This window comes from Meles meles, chromosome 2 (assembly GCF_922984935.1).
Source record: "Meles meles chromosome 2, mMelMel3.1 paternal haplotype, whole genome shotgun sequence".
NCBI classification, from domain to species: Eukaryota; Metazoa; Chordata; class Mammalia; order Carnivora; family Mustelidae; genus Meles; species Meles meles.
Window position 1 is genome coordinate 67,823,888 of NC_060067.1, and position 27,561 is coordinate 67,851,448.

The following is a 27,561-nucleotide window of genomic DNA, read 5'->3' on the forward strand; positions in this document are numbered from 1 at the left end:
GGAAGGGCAAGCCTCAAAGTGATAGCACCTGGAGGAGAGAAGCCAGGGAGGGGGCCTGGGGAACAGGAGGCCCCCTACGAAAGCTGGTCCAATGCCAGGGCACCCAGACACCTGCTGGTTTAGGAAATCTGGCCTTTCTTTCGTGGGAGGATGACAAACACTGACAGCCAAGTCATTCGGGGGTGGAGGGCGAGAAGGGACAGTGTGCCAGAAGCCCCTTGGGGAATCAGGGAGAAAGAAGCCCCCAAGCCGGCTGCACCACAGGACTGGGGGAGCAGAAGACAGGACCGGCTTGAGCAAATACCGTGGAGGGAGAGCTGCCGGTGCCAGGGGGCCTGCTTCTCACTGAAGAAAAGGGGCAGACGTGCAGACAGAAACTGAAATCTTCCACAAACAGACTGGGGGGTCTTCTTATACAGACAGCCAGGAGCAGAGGCTCCAATAGGGAGAGAAGAATGTGTCTGCAAGCAGTGCATTCTGTGGGATGAGCGTGGCCGCCCCCAGCAGACCCGAGGCCCTTCCCCCAGCAGGTTTAGGGCCAAAATCGATCTGGGGCCAAGTACGCAGACTGACGGACCGCCAGCTGCGCAGGGCCAGCCCGCTGGCCACAGGCCCACGACCCTCCACCCCAGCTCTGCTCCACGCTGGGGCAGCCCCGGGAGTGGGACAGGCCAATAGGGGAGATGAGCAGTGCAGAGAAGTCCATTCATCTGAGCTAAAAAAAAAAAAAAAAAAAAAAAAAGAGAAACTCAGCCAAATGCAGAAGGGCACGCCTGACCCACTCGCTCCCAACCCATGGCCAGCTGGGCCGCTGGGCAGCCCACACGGCCTGCCCCCAGGGACACCTAACCCCGCTCTCAGCTTCCCCATCCCCCGGCCCCCGAGGGCCTGTGACTGAAGCTGGACTGTGTGGCCGGCTCTGCCTTCTTCCCCACCCAGCCTGCGCCTCCCCTGGGGGACAAGCTCGGCTGGGCCTCTGCCAGCAGGGTCTGCCGTTTTCGGGGTGCTGGCCTAGTGGGCACCCAAGCAGGACGGTGGGGGCGGGGTGGGGGCCATGCACCCCCAGGGACCTGGCCCCCCCAAGTGCCACAGCAGCCACGGGCCGAGAGGTACATATGGGACGCTTGCTGCTGCTTTCTTCTTGTGACAATCATAGTCCTTTCAGGCTGTGGGTTTGGTGCCCCCACCCCCACCCCACAGCACCTCGGCCCCTCTGGGCTGACACTGTCCCATGTGGCTGGAGGGCCACTACTGCTTCGTTTGGACAAAGGGGCACATATGCGTGTTCCCAGTCTACTTCTGCTCAACTTCACATCTTAAAAGATGGAGAGACTGTGGTCTGTTCATCAGGCCAGTGAGAGCCTCTCGCTGTTTCTGGCGCGGCTGCCACGGCTCTCCTTTGTGCTCCCGGGACGACTGTGGGAAAGGAAAGCATCCCTACCAAGGTGGAAAGGCTCTCCGGCTTCAGATAAAAGACGCTTGCAAGACACGCAGCCTTTCTTGCTGAACAGCGTCCGCTGAGTGAGCACACACACACACCACAGACGGCCGCCTAGCCAACCGGGGACCCCACTTCCCCACCACCAAGTGGAGGCTCCAAGGGAGAAGCACTTGGCTCCTGATGGCAGAGCCGGTGAGGCGTGGACCCAGCCTTCCCACATGGGCCCCCAATCTTACTCCCCTCGCACCATGTGTCCGCGGGGTTATCCCCCATGAGGACCGTCTTTCGGCCCACTTTCCCACGCCCCACACCACCACCCCCCACAGCACCTACCACTCACCCCATGACTTTCTGGTACCACCTGGACCCCAGAGGGGAGTGAGCTGCTCATGGACAGCCACTTACTAATAAAACGCTGCCACCAGATCTGCACACCCCCATACCAACAACTTATTTGCGAATTCGAGCATTTGCAAAAAATTCAAAAGGGATCCAAATCATTTATACAGGCAAGTACAAACAGATTTTTAGTGACCTTTTTTTGTTGACTCAGAATAAAAACCCACATCTTCTAAAACTTGCCTTTATATACCACTGAACTAAAAATGCAGCCCACACTTATGTACAAATAACTAGCTGGCTAATTGGTCCACAAAGGACACGATATATCCAAAATTCACTCTTCCATCTAGGACGAGGAGTGGGGCGAAAGGGAACGCGAGGCAGCCAGAGGCGGGTACACCCACGCCCGTAAACATCAAAGGCGCCTCTCTACCCTCTCGAGTGAGCGTTAGTAGTCCCTGGGTTTTGCAAACTACATCCTGAATATTTTTAAAATACATTAAAATCTGCACGCCCCGTGTCAGGATCATTCATGACCTCTCCACCTAATCTATTCCTATTTTCCATGTAAAGGGAAGGGGGCAGTTCCTTCCCCCGCACCTCCGCACCCAAACCTGTCCCTTCTAACTGGAACCCAGAGGTTCCAGTTCGACACCAGGAAAATACCAAGATGAAACCACTCTCAGAAAAGAACAGATTTACTATCGGTATCCTGTCATTCATGACACTCTCCCGTAAATAATTTCTTTTTACCTTTACGGCAACACAGCACAGCTGCAAGAGGAAAATAAACATTCTTTTTAAATCTCAAACCTTTTTAAAAGACGTTTCATAGTAATTTCAACTTCATATAAAAGCTTGGAGAATGATCCCTATGCCGGGAATCCTCCGTGTGCGTGTACGGAGCAGCATCAACTTGTTATGTTTTACAATATTAGATATAAAACAGTGATTTAAAGGGTATGATAGATTTTCGTCATCCCGTTGAAACTGAACACTTCAACACAATGAGCTCACTCATCTTTCAAATCTGTTCACATTACGACGGTTGAGGACAAGAAAGGCACAGATGCTCTCTGGAGGGCTGACCCACGAGGCGAGCCGCCGCTGGGAGCCAGGGAGGCTGGGCTGGTGCCCCCCACCCCCAACCAGCTGCTGCCGACCCTCCCTCCCAGCCCAGCCTTGCTCCGGGGGGCTCCGTGATGCAGACATCAGGAGGGTTTTCAAAGCCGACACCTAAAATCCCCCATTCACTGAACTGTTTAAAACTAAAGCAGTCATGGAGCTGCCAAGCTTCCTTACAGAAAATCTGTTCAATGACAAGAGACAGCTGGAAGAGCTTACCTGCTGCTCATTTAGCAAGTGCGCTTCCTTTGACAGCCCTTTCCCCAAATTCATCTTAAGACAGGAACACCTCCGCCCCACACCGGGCGCGTGGATCTACTCTATAGCGGTCCCCGCGGCAGCGTGCCCATGCACGTCAGGGAAGTTTAAAGACATTTCAGCTGAAGTTCCATTCCGCTCCCTCCGTAACCCATGGCAACAGGACACTGCAGGAAGCTGTGGTTTGCCCGGGATTCAGACTCTATCTCAATTGTCTCATGTACCAAAAAAAAAAAAAAAAAAAGCCGTTTACATAAGTCACGCTGTGAGATCATTTTTCAAGTATTTCCTCTACCGAATCGGAAGACTAGAACTTCAGCTGATGGGGTAACGCTCCGTCGGCACAGCAGCTGCACAGAATTGGTCTCTCTAGTGGCGTGGCGCAGTTCACAGCCTTAATCACAGCTGCTGACGAGTCTATTAAAAGCCTCCATATGCACGAGTCTCTGTGATGCCAACCTGAGCATTCGGCCGGGTTCCTACAACTCGTCTCACGCGTCTCTCTGTGTCCTACGATCTGCCTCCTCTGCCTTCCACAGGCTGCGAGTGAGGGAACCACGGCAGATCCCAGTGGACAGAGGACGAAGAAATGGGAAACTGAGTCTAGAACCTAGGTGTCAGGGCAAAATGGCCTGTTGACTTGCCGGAGACCCAGGGGCAGACCACTCTTCCCAAAGGGCTTCTTTGCACCACGTGGTTCATGTCAGGGTCCCATCTTCACAGGCTCCAGGGCTCAACCCCCCCTCCCCCACCATGGAGGGTTAGGAGGGTGCAGACCTCGGGAAGCATCCTGCCCCAGGATGCAAAGGCAATGCCAACAGGCTCAAGGGGCTGGGAGGGTGGCCCTTAGGTTAGGAGTCGGGCCCTCAGCTGACCACCCTGACCATGCCGACTGTGGCTTTTCTGTGGGAGAAACATGAGTGTTCCCAGAGTGAACACTGAGGGGAGTCTGTGAAACAGAGCATGGGACCTGCCTGAGAGGTGAAAATCTTACAGACAAAACACGAACATGAGCTCACACTGCCTCAGACTGTTTTTCTCAAGAGATCCACCTGCAACCAAAGTATGAACTGACATAAAGGCAAGAGCAAGGAAGGGGCAGAAGCCATCATGACCATCCACACCACCACCCCTGAGTGCAGGAAATGCTGGGAGGGGGCCGAGCAAGGGAAGGGCCGGGAGGGGGAGCAGCTCCCAGGGCTGGGGGACGGGCTGGGGGGCTGGGGGACGGGGGAAGGCTGCACAGAAGGCTAGGACCCAGTGAGAGAGGTGGGAGAGAGCGGTGAGAGAGCATGGGAGCAGCAGCCTACAGCACGCCCCTTACCCCCCAACCCTGCCCCCAGAGGTGGGCAGGGATGCACCAGGCAGCCCCACCTCCCTCCTGCCCCCTGTACTTCAGGTAGGCAGGGGCGTAATGAAACAAGCCTCAGCCCAGAGAGCTCCTTCCAACCCTCCGGAGTTGTCCAGGCTCCCGTGGTTGACCTGCCAGGCCTGGATGGGCCTAGAGCCACCGCCCTTACTAGGGCCTCAACTTTAAGTTCCACGCCCCCCACTCCCCTATTCTCCAGGATTCGTCTTTCTCAAACAGGACAGTTGGCAGTATGAAGGAAAGTGGGGGCCACCACTTGCAGACAGGCTCCCCGGTTCACATGAACAAGTCCCCTTTTCAGGAAATAAACTAAGTCTGGCAGAGGAAACCCACAAGCCCAGATCCTTTCCCCAGGGCGGCGGGGAGAGAGGGAAGCAGTGTGCAGGGCGCTGTGTGGTACTGACCGCAGACTGGCAAGGCTAGACAGGATCTGGCCAGGCCCAGCGGGCAAACGAATGGGACACACGTCACCCTCCCTTCCCCAACCCTGACACTCCTCCTCCTCAACTTCACCCTCCAACACGCATACACACACCTTCCGAGGACACACTCTGGCGGTTTTCTTGGGTGGTCAGTGGAGTCTGTGACTGTGACACTGGTTATTTTCCCTCCCTATATGCGATGGGCCTGTACTAATTTGTAGGTTTGGGGAGGGGACAGCGGGCCTCCAGCCCTGAAGGCCTGCCAGACCCTGGAGGACCACCAGGGACCAGGGACGGAACCAGACTGCATGGTAGGTGCCCATGGGACCTCTGGCTGGGACCCTGAGAAAACCCGGCCCCCAGGCACTGGGCCACCCAGGACCCAAGCCTGTTTTTCTTTTAATCACCTCAGACAGAAATGCCTACATCACAGCAGAGGAAGTGCAAGTTCATCTTGTCTGTGTGGTCTGTAACGTGTGGCCCGAAAAGCACTCCACCCCTACCCAGCTCCACATGTGGGGTCTCTCAGAATCCCTGTGTCCCCTGGGGGCTTTCTGTGTCTCCCCTCTGGCTGTCCACCTGCCCTTCTCTGCTGTCTGCAGGGCAAGGAAAGGGAGGGGTTGGGGCAAGAATCTGGTGACAGACCCCCTTGGCAGGATGGCAGCCTCGGCTCCCAGAGCCCGGCTCACCTGTGGAGGAGGGAGGGACTCCCAGGCCATCCACATGTCCCAGAGTCCCAACACCTGCTGAGGGCAAGTGTCCAGGACACCAGACACGCTCATCATCCCACCCTCCCTATTCGGATGGGTATGCCAGCTCAGGGCCAGGTAAGGACTGAACTCAGACCTGGGCCCACAAAAACCAGCCCCTAATAAAACCAGGTGCAGGTCTGGATGCAAGCAAAGTCTGGCAGGGGTGGCAGAGTGGCGTGGTAGGCACAGCAGGGCACGGAGCTGCACAGAGGGGGAGTGGGGAGAGTGCCAGCTCAGCGGGGGGTCCTTGCCCCCCCCCCCTCCTCCCAGGCCTGCCTGACCAGTGAGCTACCTAGCAGCCAAGCTAGGGGCCTTCGATGGGGAGCTATGGCCCAGGAAGCCGGACAACAGGAAGCAGGTACCAAGCACCCAGGGCTGCAACACAGGACTGGAGAGAGCCCAGAGGCCCTTTCTTTGTTCCCTCCGTCCCACACCCACCCAAGGCTCAGTCCCGAGCTGGGAAGCCTAAGCACCTGGGAGTGGCAGCAGAGGCCCTATGGGGACAGGGTCAGAGCAGCTCAGGGAGCAAGTCAGGGGAGGGTCTTCTGGCCAGAGCACACAGATGAGAGGGGAGCAGAGACATTCCAGCGGGAACACAGGCACCGTGGACAGACAGGACACTCTGCAGCCACCTAGAAAATCCTGCTGAGAGCCCCTCCTGTATTCTGGCAGGAGCCCTCCCAATAGTCTCCCACCTCCCCAGGCGCCTCTCATGGGTTCCTGCTCCCCGCCCCATGCCAGTCTGGTGAGTAGGAACACCTTCCCCTTAATGCCCTGGACCCGCGAGGACTTCCCAGATCTTCTGGAAAACACACATTCTACTCAAGGTTCCAGCGTGGCAGAGGGAGATGAACCTGGGGAGTAGCCCAACCTCAGGTGCAGGCATACCCCCACCCCCAGGTCTGGACAGGTTGGAAGGAAATGCGTGACCTCAGCGCCCTCTGCTGTCCAGGCCCCGAACTGCCAGTCCCTGCGGACTACACCTGGGCTGTCTCCCCTGCAAACTTCCTCTGGGCACAGCGCTCCAGATACCCACGCAGAGGGAGGAGCCAGTGGGGGCGCAGAACCAGAGAGAGCCAGAAGGAGCAAGGGTGAGCTCCCCATGGGATGCTGGTTACAGCCTGAGAGGCTCAAGGGGCAGCAGGGCAGGTGGGCCGGGCATCCCCAGAGGGCCCTCTGGAAAGGGAGCAGAACGGCCACGTCCTCTCCCCCTCCAAGGCCACAGCCAGCTCAGGGACGCGGCTTTAACTGGGGGGCAGCAAGCTTGCTCTGAGGAGGGCCGAGAGCAAACACTTCCAGATCTGTGGGCCATGGTCATACCACCCAGGTGGGCCTCTATGACAACAGCACAGCCTACAAATGGTGTGACCGTGTGCCAATAAAGCTTTATTTGCAAGAAAAGCCTCTGGCCTGTGGGCCACCATGTGCAGACTCTGGCCCTTGCCACTGCCTCTCTGCCCAGCCCCAGATCCCCTGGCTCTCTGGGCTCTCCCAGCGGCTTCTCTCCCACCCCACCTGTTCTCCAGTCTGGTGGGTGGCAGTGGCCCCTGGTCATTTAGAAACTTCACAGCTTCCGTTGAGCCTCTGGACAACCCAGGAGCTCCTAAAGGCAGGGAATACCTCTGATGAGGTTGAGCAGTGGTTTCCAGATGCCGTGGGCAAGGTTTGGGCCCTGTCCCTCCCTGTCCCTCCTGCTTTTCCCCTGCTCTGCCCAGGGACCTTCCACACAGAGCCACACCGACCCAGGCCTTGGACACAAAGCCCCGTGTTCTCCACATTCAACACAAATGTCACCGTCTCCCTCGGCTCCCTGTTGTCCACTTACCCCAAAGCCTCCCTTATACTTAGAATCTCTGGTCACAGACCTATTCCGGTTTCCCCTACCATCCCCCCACCACAAACATACCATGGCTTGCCATGCCTCCTTCCAGGATGTCCCCAGCACGAGACCCCCCACTGTGTCCCCAGGGACCTTTGTGCACCCTAGTGACATTCGACCCCCTCTCTGGGCCCTGGCCAAGCGCCGGGCACCCCCCAGCTCAATCCAAGAGCCTTCCTGCCACAACTGTACCACATCAGAGGCACCGAAGGTCCCAGGGCCACCTCCTCCCCCTTCCCTTATGCCCGGGGGGCTCACGGGCCACCTCCCACCCTCACCCGTGACAGCCGTCACTGTCCCTTTCCAACAGTGTCTGCTGACCCCACACACATGCCAGTCACGCACACGGTCTCACACATAGCTGCACCATGGAGGACTTCCTGGAGCGTTGGTCTAAACAGGTAAGGCAAGAAGCCCCACCGGCCTGCACTCGTGCACTTCCTACCCCTGCTCCCCACTGTGCCCACTTCCCACTCTGCGCAGGGAGTGCGCACTCCCTGGACTGGACCACTGGGGACCAGTCCAGCTGCACGCACAAACAGTGAACTGCTTCTTTCTCCCCGTGGCCAGCAGCCTACCACGGCGACACTGGGGACACTGGGTGGAGGACCTCTAGAGACTTGGGCCTCCTGCGCTGGTCTTGGGGCATGGCTCCCTCATAACCTGTGTGTTCAGCTCAGCACCCCAGCCCCTGGGGCCCCTCTCCTGGGCACTCGGCACCTTTGGACCTTCTCACAAACATCAAGACCATGGCTCATGCCCCGATCTCTGCCTGACTAAACACCTATGGGGTAGAGACACCCCATGGTCCACGCTGGGCCCACAGGGCTGGTCGCATTCTTCCTGACCGGCCTCTCGGGTCACTCTCTTCCAGGTGACCATCTGCCATGGTCATGACCAAAATGGGCACCTTTTGAAGACACACAAGGTCTCACCCCTGACATGTCTACAGCAACTGTCTCCTCCCCTGACTCCCCTCCCCAAGGCCCTTCCCCAGTTCCTGCCATCTGTCAGCAGCTCATCTCCTGCTGAGGGCAGGCCCCTCCATCCCCCCAACTCCATACACCCTGTCCGCTCTGTCCCATCTTCTTCCCCCCTTGGGCTCACCTGCAGAACCCCAGCCGGTGACCACTGCCCACCCCAGCAGTCAGCAGGGCTGCAAGGCTCAGGCCAAGCATGTTTTCTGGAAGCTGGACTACAAACCCAGAAAGAAGCCCCTGATGAGAATGTGCAGTTCAAAGATACATCACGAAGGGCCACCCATGTAGCCCCGCCCAGGCCATAATGAAAGGCCATGTGCCAGCCCCCCTCCATGGTTCTACACCGAACACACAGTCATGGGCCACGGATCAGTCTAGCCTCTCTCCTGATGTATGGAAATGGAATCCTTGGTGTCCGCCTTCTTTCTGGGACATTCACCTGCACTCCCGGGGTGGCCACGGGGCATCCCGAGGTATGAAGATATCACAGCTTTCCCGTCCTTCCCATGGCCAGGGGGACAGGCAGGCTGCTTCCGCTCTGGTACCCCTTTCTTTCTTTTTCCCATGTGCATGTCTCCTTATTCCAGCACCACTGATTGAAAAGACCACACTCGGTCCTGCTCTGCACATGTATGCAGGTGCTGGGTGGTCTATTTCTGGGCATGCTCTTCTAGTTCACTGTCTGTCTTTCCCTCCATGTACCAACACTTACACAGTCCTTGAATTGCTCTCACTTTGTAACGAGTTTTGGCAGCAAACAGCAGAAGTCCTCCTACCTACTCTTCTTCAAAATATCCTGGCTACTCTTGGCCCTTTGCATTTCTATGCCAAGTTTAAAATCATCTTCTTAAGCTTGACAAAACACCTGTTGGGATTTTGATTAAAATTGCACTAAATCTATATGCTATTTTCTAAGTGTACCCATGGTTGACTACTGTATATGGACAGAATATCTAGCACTTTGCCAAGCAGTCATTAATTTTAATAATGATTCCACTGATTCTTTTAGATTTTTGATGTCCTAATCATATGATGTGAGAATAAGAAGATTTTCATCTTTCTTTTGTGATTTTAAAATTTTTACTGTTTTTACTTTCTTCGTATGCTGAGACTGGCGATAAACATTGGAACAGAACAGTAAGAGCGTATGTCTTCCTCCTGCTCGGGACCTCAGGGGAAAAGTTTACATATGCTGCTTCTTGGGGTTTTTATAGCGTTGTCAGATTAAGGAAGTTCCCTTTAAATCCTGTTTTGTTACATTTTGTTTTGTTTTCTTTGTTTTTGTTTTTACCACGAATGGATACTGACTTTTCCCAAATGCTTTTCCAGCTTCTGCTGCAATGATAGACAATTTTTCTACTTCCTGTTAATGTGGTCCATTATACTGACTTTCAGGTGTGGGAAAAAATCACGTCCCTGGAATGAGCATAACCTGCTGGGCTGTGCTTCTGTCAAGGGCATGGCGTCCTTCCACCTGTGCTCACCACTGGGCAGCCCTTCCCCGCCCCACCCTACCCCTCTCCTCTTGGGTCCTCATCAGCTTTTGGGGCCAAGGTTTTGGAGGTCTCATCCAACGAATTGGGAAGGAAGCCCATCTTCAGGGATTCCCTTGCTGGTTCCGTCCAGTCATTCTCTGTTTCATTAATTCCTGCTTCTGCCTCCCTCCCTGCCCAGCCTCTAGTTCCTCAGGGTGGGTCTCACTGTTCTCTCTCTAGCTTCAGGACGACCTTCCACATTCTGTCCCCTCTGGTGCCTGCACCATAGCACCATGAGCACCCCCTCCAGGCCCCGGGGCAGCTGTGCACCACGGTTCAGATGCACGCATTTTGGCATCATTGCTTGACTCCGCAGTGATTCTCCTTTCAACTATGGAGCTCGTGGTGGAACGCATACCCACGGGTGTGTGGGCACCGCCTTCTTGTCGCAGGAGTCCAGCCGACCCGGCTATGGCAGGGGACAGACCCTGTGAAGAGTCCTCCGCAGCTGCTGAGACTTGCTTTATGGTCCAGCACGTATCCAACATTCCTACACGTTCCACGAGGGAGTGGGGAGAACGTGCCCATCGGGGGCAGTCCCGTGTGGGGTCCCGGAGGCCAAGCTGGGAGTCTTGCTGTTGGGATCCCCTCTCTTCCAGACCTTTTCCTGCTTGATCCACCAGTCACGGAGCAGGGAGTATTAAAAATCTCCTGCTACATCCGTTAGTCCACTTCTCCTGCTTCTATCTCTTTTAGCTTTAAATATGTTGAGACCAAGCTACTGAATGCATGAATCTGAATGAACCAGATTTAGACCGTAACCTTTTGGGCGCTCAGATAGTTGAGTGTCTGCCTTCGGCTTGGGTCATGATCTCCAGGTCCTGGAATCGAGCCCCATGTCAGCTCCCATCTCACTGGAAAGTCTGCTTCTCCCTCTCCTTCTGCCTCTCCCCTGCTTGCGTGAACATGCGCACGCGCGCTCTCTCTCTCAAATGAATGAGTGAAGTCTTAAAAAAAAAAAAAAAAACAGAATGTACCTTCTTACTCCCTCTTATTGTTATGAAAGCTCCCTTTTTACCTTTAGGAAGGCTTCTTGCCTAAAAACCAACTCTGACAACAGCGCTATGCCACCGTTCTTCCTTTTTTCTAGATTTTATTTATTTGAGGGAGGGAAGAGGGGCAGAGGCAGAGGGAAAATCAGACCCCTGCTGAGCAGGGAACCCAATGCTTGATCCCAGGACCCTGGGATCCTGACGTGAGCCGAAGGCAGACACCTGACCGACTATGCCCCTAGACGCCCTGCCATGCTCTTCTGATTGGTGCAGCACGGTGACTCCTTTCCCATTCTTCTGTTCACTTTCTGTACCCTCCAGTTTGACACACGTCTCTAGTAAGAGTAATTTTTCATGCGGGCTCACCATTTTTTCTTTTTAATTGGAATACTAAATTCATTTAAAATCGCTGTCCTGGGCGCCTCGTTTTATTCAGTCACCATTCATTTGATTGACCCACACATTCACCATGTCATATGGCCCTCCTGGCTCCTCCTCACTGTCCCCCAGCTTAAGTAGCTCTCTGTCTGACTCTACCTCCGGGGGACCCAACCCCAGGTGCTGGTGTCCCAGGAGCCTCGGGGAGTGGACTAGAGACCGGACTCATGCCAAAGGGCCAGGCTGGTGGTGGTCGAGGGGATGTAGGGGCCCCTTGCAGGAGCAACATGGAGAGAATGTTCTAAGATGCCCAGGATGATTAAGCACCAAATAAAGGTTGATGTGAAAGCCAGTGCCTCTGAGGAGAGGACCGGACAAGAGAATAAAGGCCAAGAATCTGAGGACAGTCCCAGAGGATGTCTAGGACACCTGCTGAAGAGGAACGAAGGGAAGGACAGATGGACAATGTGCTCCACGAGTTGCCCTCGGAAAGAGGGTTCATGAAAGTTACGTGTAGCGTCTACATTTTCAAATCCTCAGACAGGAAAAAAATAGCAAAGATTCGATCTTATGTCTCTAAGGTACCAGTTTAACAAAAGTGAGAGGTCCCAGATGTGGCAAAAAGACCAAAGCATGTAGCCCGGCATGGCCTGGAAAATGTTATTGATCCCACACCTCAGTCTCCCCACCTGTACCACAGAGACCATGTCAAGCTCCTTGTGGAGCTGGTCTGAAGGTCAGAGAGAAAAGACACGAGCGGCCAGCCTGCCCTCGATCAAGAGCACAGACCACGGCCCCCACGCGGGTGGCATGGCATGAGAAGCCCCAGCACTTCCTCGTGGGCGATGAGACATGAGCAACAAGCACGCGGCTGCGGAGGCCGGGACCACGTCAGGGACATGGAGGTCAGACCATAAGGCTGCCACCACGAGCTGGGCTGATGCAACCTCGTCACCTCATGGAGGCTCAGACCCCTTCCACGCCTCTTCCAGAAACATGCAGAGACGACACCTGGCAAGCCACCTAACCTGAGAACGTGGGCTCAGTCGAGACCCCCCTTCCAGTAGCAGCAGCACCGCTCTGGGGGCCCCAGCCAGCAGGCCCAGGCTCGCCCGAGCACAAGTGTGGCACTTGTGCCTCTTCCACGAAGCACCTCTTCCAGGTGCTTCCAGAAGCACCTCTGCTTCTTCCACGAGAGCGTGCGTGCTGAGCACTACTGACCAGAACCGCCCCTACTCACCACAAGACCACCGGCAAGGGACCCCACGGCCAGCCCAGCTCCAGCTTCCGGGCCCACGTTCCGACTCTGACAACCCGCCCCCCACATCCAGCCCAGAAAACGAGGTACTTTCCAAGGCCCCTTCCGGCTCGAGCAGTCAATGATGGCAGTTTGGCATGAAAACACAAATTACCCTGCTATTTTAAGCAAGAAACAACCAAAATCGCTTTGTTTCAGTTTATTGTTATTCAGGCTGTAAGAAATTACCTTATGTAGTTAGTTTTTAAAACATAACCAAACAGATATTTGCACAACTGTGTTCGCAGCAGGGTTCTCCATGGCAGCCAAAAGGTGGAAGCAACCTAGGCGTCTGCTGTCAGATGGAAAGATGGACACAACGTGGCTTACCCATACAATGGACGAAATGGACACAAGGGAAGGACGTTCTGACACCTGCTACACCGTGGATGACTTGGACAACACTGTGCCCAGTGAGAGAAGCCAGATCCCATCTGACTGCCCTTATACAAGGGACCTGGGGTCATCAAACCAGAGACAGAAAGTGTGGCAGTGGGTGCCGGGGACTGGGGACAGGGGATGAGGAATCCGTGCCTCACAGGGACAGTTTCTGTGTTGCAAGAGGAAGAGTGCTGGGGATGGAGGGTGGGAAACGGCTACAGGACACCATGGCTGTGCGTAAAACCACCGAGCTGGGCACTAACAGCGGGAACTTTGTGCTGCAACAGTTTACTGCAATTAAATGTACGTGTAACAAATGACACCCTAAACAAAGGCGGAAATAAGCCACAAAGATTTTTTTAAAACATTTATTTGACAAAGGACCCATATTCAGATTAATATGTAAAGAAATAATACAAAATCTTTTTTAAAAACATAAAAAGGATATGAATACGCTGCTAATTTGGAACAGTGAGAACCTGACTGCCAGAGAGCCCACAGTGGGCCACTCGGCCTCGCTTGTCATCAGCAAAATGCAAAGTAAACCACGGTGCCCTTCCACTGGAACGGAAAATTCCAGTCTGATGGCACCAGGTGCCAGAGAGGAGGGGTGACAAGAGCCTGCATGGGAGTGGCCATGGCCAACGGCGTCTAGCCACCTATCACCTCCACGGCCAGGCCCCCCCCAACCCCCACACGGGCTTGAGGGGCTCTCGCAAGAGTGTGCACCCAGGCTCCACACAGAGGAGAGGGTTTCCTACTTCCCACCGGGTGTCCGCGGGCAGCAGATCAGGGGGAACCCCAGCACATCGACAGCAGGACACTGTGTCGCAACTAACACACAAGACCAAGGCCATGAGGGTCGGCCTGGAAAGTGCCAGGCAGCACATGCAAGCGGGCAGGGCAAGACTCTGTGTCAAGTACTAGAACACACATTGATCCCCGGGATGATCGGGTGACCAAGGAAGGATTCAGGGGAGAAGGGAGGGTTACCAGGCAAGACACAAGGTTGTCGGGGTGGTGAAACCTGCGCGTGACATTACACACCTGTCCATAGCCGAAGAATGCAAGGCCCAGAGAGTGGCTGCTCACGCATATTGTGAGCTTAACAAGGACACCTCCACACTGGCCCATCAGTGCCCCATGGCCCACATCCGTGCGAGCCCGGAGCGCAGGGGCTCTGTGCCTTCCGCTGCACCCTTCTGTGGACCTACAACCGCTCTCAAAGTCAAGACGGCTCACTTTTGTAAGGACTTTGGATAAAAGCAAGCGACTCGATCTGTGAATCAACACCTGATCTTTGAAGAAGGAGCCATGAGAGGCCCTTCCCCAGGATCCCCGTGAGGGGTGAGACCAGCTTGCTTCTGTAAGGCCTTTACAGCCCTGCCGGCCACACAGAAGACAGCGTGAAGCCCCCCGTGTGCTCTGCAGACACGCGAGGGGCCAGGAAAGGCCCAGACATGCGGTCAAAGCCTGTCCACTCGCAGATCAGTTACCAGGGCAGAGGGAGGGAGGGGAGAAGGATCAGGGTGGGATTCAGAAAGATTCAGATGTATCTGCGCGACTGATGTTCATTTCAACATAAAAAGCCTGGTGAAGGAAAGAGAAAAACTGAAATCACATACCTCAAGGTCATCAAGGGAGCGCGTGATACTAAATCTCTTGGATCTTCCAAACGATCTCCGGGCAGAGGTGCGTTGAGAAGTCTGAGTGAGTCCGATGGCCCGCCCAAATTTTGAGCCCTAAACACAAAGGAAAAACAAATCACATTACCTTCCTGGAAAGAGATGCTGAGCTCTGCCAGGTGCGCTACCCTGGAGAGAAGAGGGCGCCAGGGAGCAGAGGAGGGCAAGACTGGCACGTTGCCCAGGGTCAATGTCACACTCTGCACGTGTCAGCACAATAAAAATCCAAAGTTGAAAACAAAAGTCACCCCAGGACATCCACATATTTGCCCCACCACTGAAGCGCTGCAGCCCGAGGACAAACCCAGCCTCACACCCCATCACCGGCCCCATAAGCACACGCAGGGGTCCCACCCGCCAGCCTCCAGAGGCTGCTGCCAAGAGCAAATGAAAAAAACGTGAGGATATTTGGGGAAAGATAAACTGTGTGGGGAAAGAAATAACTATTAATATAGAGATTATGCTTTTACATCATTTTATAGGCATTTTTGGAAACCAAAGACTCCTTAGACATTCAGCTGGTGTCTGAAGACCAAACCGATTCAGGTGCATGAAATCACAGGCCATTAAAACATCTTGTTCTTTCTCTGGGAAATGACCAGAATTAATTCCCTGTCATTATGCTGGACACTTCCCCAAATGCGATTTGGGTCCAACAAATAAGGCAGCACATTTTAAATATAAAAAGCATCACAGCTGAAAATCTCTGATTTCCTGGGTACTTGAAATCCCGAGTGACCCATTTCAGGCAGAAAGGAAGTTTGCATGTTTTCTAAAGACGGTGAGGCTCTCGAACTGGTGCCAGCTTTCCTCTGCCTGAGACCCTGGGGCGCCCCAGGCTTGCGCCCCTAACTGGGAGAGCTCGGTGGGCAGGGTCTCAGCGCCCCACGAGCCTCACACACACCCTTGATGCCACCGTCCCTCTTTGCTGCCCGGGCCACACCTGCGTAGGCCACAAGGCTGCCTGGGGGAATAACGCACCGCCGGGACTGCCGTCCCCCGACATTCCCGACATGGACTCCGGGTGCCCTAAGCAACATGACAGCCTTCCCTTCACCCAGCCCTCTTCCCCGCCGCCCCGCCCGGGACCTCAAGCTACAGGGGCCTCCAAGGGAGAATGGTCCTCACCTGCTGAGCACAGCCTCCTGTCCCTCCCTGGCCTCTCCCGGCTTCCTCGCCCACTTCCTCCCACTGCTGCCCCCCCACCGCCTTTGTACTCATACCCAGAACCCGGCTTCTCATCTCTGCCCCCCCAGCCACTCGGCCCGAACCAAAGCAACAATCACATAATTTTTAATCCCTCGACTTTTATTAAGAAGGAACGTAGGTGCCAAGAGCACCTGCCTTGGTTTCCTCAGCTCGGTGTTGCCATGGGGCTCTCAGCGGGTGCTTCCTGAGTCGGACCTCGGGGCAGCTCTCCAGACTCCCAATCCATCCATCAGCCCTCCTGAGGGGCTACCCAGAGATGGCCCCAGGGCAGCTGCTGGCTCCTTGAACACTTTACACTCTGGAGGAAACTGGAGGCCCCTGGAGGCTAGGAGGCAGACCACAAGCCCAGCCCAGGCAGAAGACGCCATGCCAGGACGGCTAGAAGGGACCAGGCTGACACGAGTGGAAATGAGGCTGAGCGCAGCAGGGGGATGCATGGGCAAGGCCGTGCTGGGGACCAGCAGGGGACCCGAGCAAAGTCAGCTGACCTAGTGGACAAGCTGAGTGAAGGGCAACCTGTGTGCAGCTGTGAGCGGAAAGAACCAAACGGAGCAAGGGCCAGCAACAGGGACAGCAAAGGGCTCTGGGGAGGGAGGGGAGAGGGAAGAGGGAGGGAAAGAGAGCAGAAGGAGGGAAGGGGAAAGGGAAGAGGGAGGGACAGGGAAAGGGAGGGGAGAGAGTCAGAGGAAGGAACTATCTCAGGAACAGGACAATCTGTAGGCTTGAAGAAAAGGCAGGGGCAGTCCAGGGTCCCTGTCCCAGATACACCCTGGCCACCATCAGCAGCACAGGGGTGCTGAGCACTGGTAACAGAACATCCCACTACGCTCATCAAATGCTAATGTCCCAACAAGAGTTCAAAGAGGACCCATGCTGGCAGACTTCCTGTGCAGGGGTGCAGGGCGCTCCCTTCGCCAGGACCCTTCCACACAGTGGGCAAGGCTGGGTCCCTGCTGTCCAGACTCTTCCAGGTGCCTGGGTCTCCGCCCTTCTGACATCCACCCCAGGCCACCTGTTTTAAGAGGTCACCTCAAACTGTGCTGCCTTAGGGGCTGTCCTGGGGTCCCCTCCGTGGGGTCCCCCTCAGAGGCTGCACTCTTTTCCTCCCCACCCATTAGCACAAACTCCTCCAGAAGCAGGGCCCTCGGTCTTCTGAACGCCTACGGCCCAGCACAGTGCTGGGAGAAAGACAGAGGACAAACTGTCCAGGGAGCTAAGAGTCCAGCAACAGGGAGCCCGTTGCTCTGGGCCAAGGCAGCCATCCAAATCAAATGTCTTTGCTGCAGCAGAAGTCACACTATGGGAAATGCTCTGAGTCGGTTCGGAAACCAAAGAAAACAAAGCTCAAATAAATGGAGAGAAATACCATTTTCATGGATAGGATGACTGAATATTCTACACATGTCAGTTCTCCCAAATTGGTCTACAGATAAAAATACAATTGCAACAAAAATGTCAGTAGCATTTTTGGACAATTTACAAACTTACTGTGTAAATCTACATAAAAGAGCAAGGCTTAGCATAGCCAAGATAAGGTAAGGAGATCCAGCATATCAGATATGAAGACTCATTACAGAGCTGCAAATGTAAAAGGAAAGTATCGTTGGAGGTGTGGACGGTGGGGAGTAGAGCCCTGAGAAGCAGAGGCACACACGTGTGAACACGTGATGCACAGGGGCACAGCTGAGCCACATGGCAGGATGGATTTGGTGCTCTAACAAGAGCAGCAGCTCCAAAGTCATCCCGAGAGAGAAAAAATTAACTTGCCAGCCACCTTATTCCACTCATAAAGATCAACTGCAAACATTTTTAAGAAAAGAAAAAAGAGAGAGGGAGCCTGGGTGGCTCAGTCGGTTAAGCATCTGCCTTCGGCTCAGGTCATAATCCCAGAGTCCTGGGATGGAGCCCCACATCGGGCTCCCTGCTCAGTGGGGAGTCTGCTTCTCCCTCTGACCTTCACCCCACTTGTGGTCTCTCTTCCTCTCTCTCTCTCTCAAGTAAATAAATAAAATCTTTTAAAAAAGAAAAGAAAAGGGAGAGGGAGAATCTTTCTGACCTCAGGTTAGTGATGAATGTGTTGTATCAACACTGCAAATCATAAGGAAAAGATCGACAAGATGGTTGACATGAAGGTCAAGAACTTCTGTTCATGGAGACCCCACAAAGCAAGTGAATAACACAAGCCATGAACTGTGTACACGCAATGCCATCAGCACAGGGTCAACAGCCAGGATCTAGAATTCCGACAGTCAAGCAGAAGAGACAACCCAAGAGAAAAGTGGACATCAGCTTAAGCAGGTGCCTCAACAATGAGGAATCTGCCTCTCCAGGAGCAAAGCCACGGTGCACTCTCACGTCTCACTGCTAGATGGGTGAGAACTTAAGAAGTCTGGCCAGGCCGAGTGCTGGCGAGGACATACAGCAGCGGTCTGGGCACTCACAGTAGTGGCGTGGGACTGTCGGGAAACTGAGGCATGGGACCTGAACCCACAGTCTCCCGGTCTTGGACTGGTCATTGGGTTATAGGGGAACAGGCACGGTAAACTCCAGGAGAGATTTACCTGCCAAGGGTAAGTCCTCACGTTTCAGAGGTGGGGCTGGAACATGTCTGGGGAGAACCTATCAGGCCTCCACTCCCAGAGACATTTATCTACACTGCAAAGGGTAGGAGGGGAAACCCAGGGTTCACCCCTCGGTCTTAAAGGATACTTGCTTCAAGAGCCAGGGATTCTCTCCCCTCTCAAGGGAGGGAAGAGAAGGGTACAACATGCATATAAGCTCTCCAATCCTATTTACAGGGCTTCTTGCCTCCAGTATCATGCTAGTGTGCACAGGGTGATCCCTGACATGACTGTCCCTGCAATGGGCCAGAGGCAAGGACAGAGCACTGGGAACAGTGTGCTTGTCATAGATCAGTAATCCAACCTGTCCCTGCTCCAGAGACCTGCTATTTCCAGTCAATACAAACAAATACAGATACGAAAAACTCAGCACTGGCTGTTACCTGCAAAGATGGACACGTACTGCCACGGACCAGCCATTCCACTGTGGATAGACCCCGGGAAACCCCGTCACGCGCACAGCCAGAGATGGAGATAGGTGCAGAGTGTCCCCAGGAGCAGTTCCCGCCATTCCTTCTATGGCTCAGGGGACTGTGTATGAGAGAGAGCGTGTGTGTGTGTGTGTGTGTGTGTGTGTGTGTGTGCACGCGTGTGGTGGTATGGTCACCGTGAAAATAAATGAGCAGCAGCCGCACACAGTGTCGTGGGTAAAAATGGGAAATGACACCGGACAAGTGATAAGCCATCTTCACAAAGCTGAGAAAGAAGCACGAGGACAGAACAGGTGACCGCTGTGGGACTCAAAGGCTCCTGACTCTGGCAGGAACACAGTGACCGCTTAGCTGTGAACACTTGCTTTGCCTGGAAACCACAGGAAATCTCAGCAGGACAGTCAGCAGGGGGTGCTCTGTGTATGTCCCTTTGTTCCCACGGCCTCCCAGCCCTGGGCCCTCCCAGCAGTGCTGGAGAGGGGACCACCCCTGGCCCCCAGCTGCCAGGCCAGGGTCCTGTGTCGCCGAGAGCCTCCTTTCCTTATGATCTGGGGCAGAGAGGGATGCCACGTTGCTTGGCATTGTTTCCACAGGGTCACGACCAAAGACCTCTTTGCAGAGGGACTGAAATCCCGGGGCCTTTGCCCTGGCCTTTATAGGAGTCTCCAGATTTTTTTTACAATCTATTTCAAAACTTCCTCTCATTGTACTAGAAAAACGCACAGAGCCGTTCATGGGACGTAGAACGCTCCCGGCGTGACGGGTGAGGAGCCTTTTGCTGACTGTGCCACAGGAACACAGACGCTGCCTTCCAGGGCCGGGCCTTACTTCGCTCTTATTCAAAGAATTCAGAAAAATAATTTTTTCTCCCAAGGGATTATTTTTAGCAAGTAAAATACATTCCTATTCCCTTAATAAAAAATCAAAGTACAACAAGATAAAACTAAAATGTCCTAGACAGTCCCCAGATTTCCCTTACCTGCCCCCTGCAACCCTGCTGCAGTAACTATGAGTTGGGGGTGTTTCCTTTGAATTTGTTCTAGATATTTATATATAAACATACGTGCACTTTGAAACATACAGGTTTACTTGAGGGGTGCTGAAATTTTTACACAAAAATGGAATATATTAAATACAGGTATTTGGGGGACCATTCTTTTTTTTTTAAGATTTTATTTATTTATTTGACAGAGAGACAGTGAGAGAGGGAACACAAGCAAGGGAAGAGAAAGAGGGAGAAGCAGGCTTCCTGCTGGGCAGAGAGCCCAATGTGGGACTCGATCCTAGGATAAGCGTCTGAAGGCAGACGCTTAACTGACTGAGTCACCTAGGCGCCCTGGGACTGTTCTCTCTTCACCTTTACTGTGGAACTGTGCATGCACATGTGGCCGAGTGGCTCACTGAGACATGGGTGGCCTCCCCACTGCGGGGCCGCCCCATGACCCACCTGACCCACGTGGTGTGGCAGACATGGGAACACGGGGGGGCCATGACACTGGAGCATGGGTGTGACACTCTCTTGTCCTTCAGGGTCAGGTCCAGCAGGTGGAGGAGGAGAACAGAAGGAACCCAGAGCTCCAGAGAGGCGGCGCCTGCACCAGCCGGCCAGGGACGCAGTAGTCTCCGGGGCTTAGGTCACTGGTGCCGTCTTGCTGTGACCCCGTGCTAAAACCTATGCTACTTTTAAATGAGCACACGTAGTCTACGGTATTTTTCCTGCACTTTCTCATCGTATTCAATCAGAAAGCTAATTATTAGGTGCCCACCAACACTGCCAGGGCGGAAGTGACTCTCTCCGGAAAGTCTACCCCACTGACAGGCAAGTGTCCCCAGAGCACTGGCACTCAAATGCCATGGTCTCGGGATGCCTGCACTCCCTTACAAATTACTGAGAGCCCCAAAGAGCTTTTGTCTCTGTGGGTTCCATCTACTGATGTGTTCATATGAAAAAGGAAACTGAGGAATTGAAAAATATTTCTTAATTCGTTTCAAAATAGCAAATCCCTTGGATGGTATCATAATGAACCTACTTTCATTTCACAATTTTCCAAAATCCACTATGTGCGACGTTTCAGAATGTGGATTTTGCTACTTACCTAGATATTTTAATTAATATCATTCTTAGGATATCAGTTTTCAAAGATGCAGAATTCCATATTCTAGATTCAAAATAAACGGAATGGAATCACTTTTGATGCTACATACAGCATTTCAAGGTCTTGCATGTTTCTCTCTCACATGAGAGAGCTACCAGCTACAGACATAAGCAAAAAGAAAAGCAGAATAAACAAAGACAGCAACCATCCGCGGAGGCCTCTCTTAGGCTCCGACCCCCAGGAACTCCCTCCTCCCGCTGCCTCCTACTTCCTCCAGCCTCCCCAGGCCTCCCCAGACTAGAACATTCAGTACCCCGGGGCTGGCGCTTGGCTGTTAGCAGGACTGGGAGTGACCTTCCCCGTGGCTTGCTGGCCTCCAGGCTTCCACAGAGTGGGGCTCCCCAGGCCGGGATCTGGACTGAGACTGGGTGGCAGAGGATGAGGAGGCAGCGACAAACGCAGGGGCCAAGGCCGACCGAGGACAGCAGGCTGCGTGCAGGAGCGTGCAGGCAGTAACTGGACAGGAGCGGCGTGTGGGAGCCGTCGTAGGCGCACAGAGACAAGGAAAGGCCATCTTGGGGTGGGAGGAGTGTGTGCCCCTCACCCTAGGAGGAGGAGCCAGGAGGACGTCCAGGCTAGTGCTGCCCCACCATCCCAAGAAATAGCCCTCGGGCACAGGTGGCCAAGACTAGCTCTAGGACAGCTAGGCGCTGAGATGCGTCTGGGGGTAGGCAAAGCTCCAAGCCAAAGCTTGGTGGAGGCTCTGCCAGCAGCACCGGGGAGGGAGGGGCCAAAGTCAAACAGGAGCTGGCTCTGGGTTTGGATGTCTTCCAGGTGGTGTGTGAGTGCTGTGCCATTTTTCTCGGGGATGGCCATCCAGTTTCTGCTCTGTCTCCAGAGGAGCAGCGAGGTGCGGTGGAAGGGGCCTCCTGGCCTTGGGGAGTGGCCTCTGAGCTCCCCCTGCCTCTCCCCTACTAGCCTCTGTCCTGCCCATGCTGCGGGGCCTGCCTCAGGGTCCCCGAGGGCTCTCCCTCCTAGCAGCTTCCCACTTTCGGCCTACTTAGCACTTTCCCAGCTGTTTCCCTGCTCGGATCCTGGTGTGTTTTTGGTCCCCGAGCTGCGGCCCCACTGAGACCGCCTGAGTCTGTGCAAAGCAAGGCCCCGAAGCTGCCACTACCCCGGACAAGAATGTGAGTAACCGGGATGCCTCCGCTGCTCCTCTCTGCCCTTCCCAATGCCTCCCACTCCTCTTTCTGTTTCTGGCCACTTCCCGCATTCCTCCCGGCCAGTCTTCCTCATCCCCACAAGCCCGCAGGAGGGACACCAGGAGACCAGCTCACAACCTCTGGAAACTTCCGCTGCTCCAGCAAGGGAGGCTGTGAGATCAGGCTGAGCTAAGAACCAGGAGAACCCATGAGGCAAAGTAAAAAGTAACTGATGATTTTCAAAAAGTTATAGCAAGAACCATTCAGAGCTACTTGTGAATAAAGATAAAGGTGCTTGGCCGGATGGCTCACAGACTCCCTACCTGGGTCCGCGGCACCCTGGTGAGCACCCTACTGTTACATCCCGACAAGAGAGAGGCCACCGATCTGTTGCAGCCTAAGTCCCAACAGCCAGGTCTTCCTTCTCACGACACTTGTACTCAAGGTAAAAGGACATCAGAAAGAAGCCTGAGACCCTCACAAATACAGTCACTGATCTCTGACAAAGGAACAAAGGCAACACAAGGGAGCAAAGACAGCATCTTCAACAAATGGTTCTGGAGCCACAGGACGGCCCCATGCAGAAAACTAAATCTAGCCGGGACCCCGACACCAGCAGGTGCTGGCCAGGGCGCCGAGCCACGGGAGCTCCCCTCCACGGTGGCAGGAACGCAGAAGTCTGGTCCGTTTCTCACAAAACTGGGTACTCACCATCCAATCCAGCCATGAAGCTGCTCGGCATTTACCGCAGGAGCCGAGAGCTCACGGACGCACAAAAACCTGCACACAGATGTTAACAGCATCTCTCTCTGTAATCCCCCGAACTCTGGAGTAACTAACACATCCTTAGCAGATGACGGATGAATCCGCAGTGGTCCCTCCAGGTGGAGGAGTGTTACCTGGCACTAAACAGAAGCTGGCTCTTGAGCCCCGAGGAGACCTGGAGGAGTTGGGATGCACGTGACGGAGGGAAGGGAGCCGGTGAGAAGAGGCTGCGAGCTGTGTGAGTCTGTCCTGGCATGTCCTGGAAAAGGCAGCACGGTGGGGACGGCAAGGAGATCGGCGGGTGCCAAGGCTGGGGTTTGGGAGGGGGGATCAGTGGGGCATGGGGGGTTCAGGGCAGTGAAACTACTGGGTGTGAAACCATCAGGGTGACCCCTTGTCGTGACACACGCACGGTATGCGCAGCACTGAGTGTGACCTGGACGTGAGCCGTGGACTTGGGGTGTCAGATGACGTGTCAGCACTGGTCCACTGGCGGGGCTGCAGACAGTGGGGGAGGCTGCCCATGTGTGGGGGCGGCGGGTACGTGCGGAGTCTCTGTGTCTTTTCAGTGTTACTGTAAACCTCAAACTGCTCTAAACAAATTACATCTTTAACATAGAAGGAAGAAACCCAAGGTTCAAATTGGGACCTTGCTTAATCCTGTTAAAGCGCAACCTTCGTCCTCTGGAGGACTGGCTGCCTCAGCCACAGGACTGGGCCCACAGCACCTCACTGAGGAGGTACCTGAGGTCAGAATCCTGGGGGGGGGGCCTCAGACAGCAGGGCACCTGGCAGTGCAGACAGTTGCCACCCCGCCTGCCCCACACACACCGCCCAGTCGCCCTCTCCTGCACACCGGCAGGGAGACACGTTTGTGTGTGTTCAAAGAGACAGTGACTTCTCCCATCTCAGATAACACTTACTGCGTTCCAGGCCTTACCTCCATCACCCACCCCAGGGGACAGGGACGTGGGGCGGCGAGGCTTAGGTGCGTGGTGCTGCCCATGGCACACCTGGGCCCTGTGGGGGTGGCCGGGAAGGACGGCGGCAGGGGCTGCCACCCCAAGAACCCAGGCCACCTGTGGCTCAGCTAAGGACCAAGAGAAGGGGTGTGCAAGAGGCCAGAGTGCAGTGTAAGAACGGAGTGAAAAACCCACATGATTGCAACTGTTTATAAAGACAAAAATCCACCTTAGACCCGTTAAAATGTGCCCATGGCAGTTGACAGAGGGAAAGCCTGGGGGGCTGTCCCCCCCATCTCGAACTGTTCTTTAATGCACCCTACAGTGAAAACTACTGTGACACAGAAAGGGAATGGGCGTGAATAGAATATTCACTGAGCAGCCGCCCAGCCCTCCTGCCCCCCACCCCGTTGTGAGAACAAAATGTGAACACACACAGAAAAGGTATTTTAAAATCACGGAAATCCTCCTAGGTAAAGTCCCGTGGAAACAGCCTAAGCCAGGCGCCATTCCCGCTCTCATCAGGTCACTCACATGGCACCTGCCACCCAGCAGCTCAGCCTGCCGACCCCCACCCCACCCCCGTGAGTCAAGTCCTGCAGGCTGACACCCACCCTTGTGCTCCAAACTGAGTTCCTGGTTGGGGGGATGGGGAGGCAAAGGCCCCAAAGAAATAGACAGATGTAGGTGTTCAGGGCACGGTGCCAAGCGTGGTCCCCCCAACTGTTTGAGACGCACCTGAGGCAAGCAAGAGACCACGAGCCACCAGCCCACTGCTGCGGTTGGCTGGCATTTTTCTCACGGCAGAATTTTCCAGATGAAGGAAACAGAGCAAGGATCCACACCTTGGGAAATTCCCTGTCCCAAAGTCAACAGTCTCTGGGCTTCAGGAATTTTCTGCCCTCAAAAGGGTGTGCGGAAATGGGCTCCACGGGGGTACAGGGATAGCACCTTCCTAGGCCCCCACAGCAGCTCAAGAGGGCAGGAGGGCGGGAGGAGGGCCTTGGCCTGGCTGTGAGAAGTGACGTCCCTTCCGCCATCACCTGCCCTGCCCCGCCATTCTGCCTAGGACCCGCAAGAGTGTAAGCGGTGTGCAGAGCCTACAGCACATAAGCAGAACACGTCCTGTGACGGCCAGCAGAGGCCCAAGGGCAGCAGGGGGGCCAGGCCTGGATACCTGTCAATCAGCAAGGGTCATCCCATCGCGGATGGACGGGGCTACAACTCCAAGCTCACTTCTCCTGAACCACACTGAGCAGGCTTACCTTTTTGTCCTCCTTCATCTTTCGAACTTGCCGATGGGGCCCGAAGATGTTCTGCATCCCAAAAGCCTTCCTGGACCAGTCCCTCTTTTGGGCACCGAGTGGGAGCTGCACCAAGCTGCCCTCCAGCCGGTAGCGGTCGGCGGGGATCTTGCTCATGGGAGGAGGCAGCGTGCCGCAGTTGACGCTGGACCACCCATCTGTGGAGTCCGTGTATGACTCCTGGTCGCTGGCATGTCCACACTGCCACTCCTGCAAGACGTGGACTGGGAGCCACCGCTGGCCCAAACCACCACCGTGGCCAGCGGCGCCCCTCTTAGAAGGAGGGACCGAGCTCCGCAAGGAGGCCGGGGGAACTTCGGCGTGAACAGTGGGTCCCAAGTGCTTACTGAAGTCCCGGCCCCTGTCAGCCGGCAGAGCAGCCTCAAATGGGCCACCCCCCTCGGTGTCGTGGCAGAAGGCCCCGTTCCAGGGGGCACCCCAGGGCTGGGAGCCCCTGCCGCCCATACCCTCCCAGCCACCATTGCCGGGGCCATGCCTGCTCGAGCTGGCCCCCAGGTCAAGCACCAGCACCCGGCTGCTCCTCTCCTCCTGGTGGAAATTCCCGATGCCGCTGTCACTGTTGCTGCTGGTGCTGGCGTTCTGCTGGGCGTCCGCGTCCCCATCTGCGAAGGCCCGCGCCCGCACCCCCTCGATCAGCTCACCCATGTCCCTGTAGAGCACAGAGATGAACTGGAGGACAGGAAGAGATGATGCCGGGAACTCAAGGCAGCCGTTGGTGTCGGGGTCAGCCGTGCACTCGAACCCAAACCGCCGGGCGATGCCTTGATGGATTTTGTGGCTAAATAAGTCCGGATCCACCATGAACACGTGGCAGGAGGTCCGCAAGGCACCTTCATCCTCATGTGCTAGGCTCCCATCATCGCCGCTCTGCATGGTCACAAGCCCGAAGAGCCTCCTGTCATCTGGGCACACGGCGCTGAAAGCCAGCTTCTCCGCTGGGTACTCAGCCAGAACGGCAGCCTGGTCGGTGCAGAGCTGCACGCGGTCATGCAGGACCCTCATGGTCACAAGGGAGTGGATCTTCTGCTCGGCCCGCAGACGTCGCAGACAGCCACGGATGGCCTGTAAGCTGTCCGACTCAAGGTTGCAGCTTGTGGAAGGAAGTTCGATGGAACCCAAGTAGCCGACGACCATGGCGACGTTCAAAATACTGGCATCCAACGCAAAATCTTCGTGGTTCTCAGGTCCGATGCTGAAAACGGAATCATCATTGATGACTTTGGATACTTCCTCCTTAGAAAGCAGGCTGGGATTCGGGTGACTTACACTTTCACGTCCAAGGTCAAAGCGCGCGGCAGCTGACTCAGAAAGGGATCTCTGTTTCAGTTTCAAGGGCTCTGAAGTGCTTGTGCGAAGACTAGGATTTTCAAAAATCATACTGAAAATGCCACCGGACTGCATCTCTTCAACCACTCTCTCTGCTCTGTTGATACCCAAGGCTTTGGAATCAAGCTTGGGCTTCAGCCAGCCTTTGCCGTCATAAAACCCAACCTCTTCATCACTGGAGCAGGACTCCAGGTGGCCGAGGCCTTCACCAATTACCATGTGCAGGACGCCAGAACATTTCCCAATCAATTTCACCACATCCTCGTGGGACGCTTTCTTCACGTTGATCTCGTTGACAGCGAATATCTGATCGCCAGCACGGAGACCCACAAAATCTGCGGGGCTCCCTCTCATGACACAGCTAAGCACACAAGGCGCCTGGCCAGAAAGGGTGAATCCGTAGCCGGCTCTTCCTCTGGCCACCTCCACGCTCCTCATTCGAGGGGGCGCCGGCCCATGAAGCGGACGGTCCACCGTGTCCCCTGCCCTATACATCTCGATGAACTCGTAAGACCAAGGGCATCATTCTTTACTCCAAGGGTTCCATTGTTCAGGAAAGGCTGGACGCTGCCGTCCTTTTTCTTAAAATAATGCCCTAAGGAAGGAAATAAATAGTTTGTTATTAAAGAGCCCGTATTTCTATTGCTTATGCAGAGTACCTAAACGTAAGAAGAGAACTCATCACAAAAACCATGACAGGAAGTCTCCGGTTACCGCATAAATGTCGAAGAAAGGAGAAGCAGTTTCTAGATACAATCAACCCTGAAGTCAGGCTAAGAAATTTC

General features: G+C 54.9%; 1 protein-coding gene across 4 annotated transcripts in view; it reads right to left on the minus strand.

Annotated features, from left to right (window-relative positions):
- RGS12 (regulator of G protein signaling 12) overlaps positions 1 to 27,561 on the minus strand; it is a 101,076-nt gene that overhangs the window by 53,096 nt on the left and 20,419 nt on the right. For 3 of the 4 annotated variants that reach the window (XM_045998004.1, XM_045998003.1, XM_045998006.1), the window contains exons 2-3: positions 25,391 to 27,371; positions 14,777 to 14,893 (exon numbers count right to left, since the gene is read on the minus strand). In XM_045998004.1, coding sequence (XP_045853960.1) covers positions 14,777 to 14,893; positions 25,391 to 27,271 — 1,998 coding nt within the window. In that variant the 5' untranslated portion in view covers positions 27,272 to 27,371. Of the gene's footprint in view, positions 1 to 3,127; positions 3,400 to 14,776; positions 14,894 to 25,390; positions 27,372 to 27,561 lie in introns of those variants that run through there. The other variant, XM_045998007.1, reaches the window with a different exon arrangement.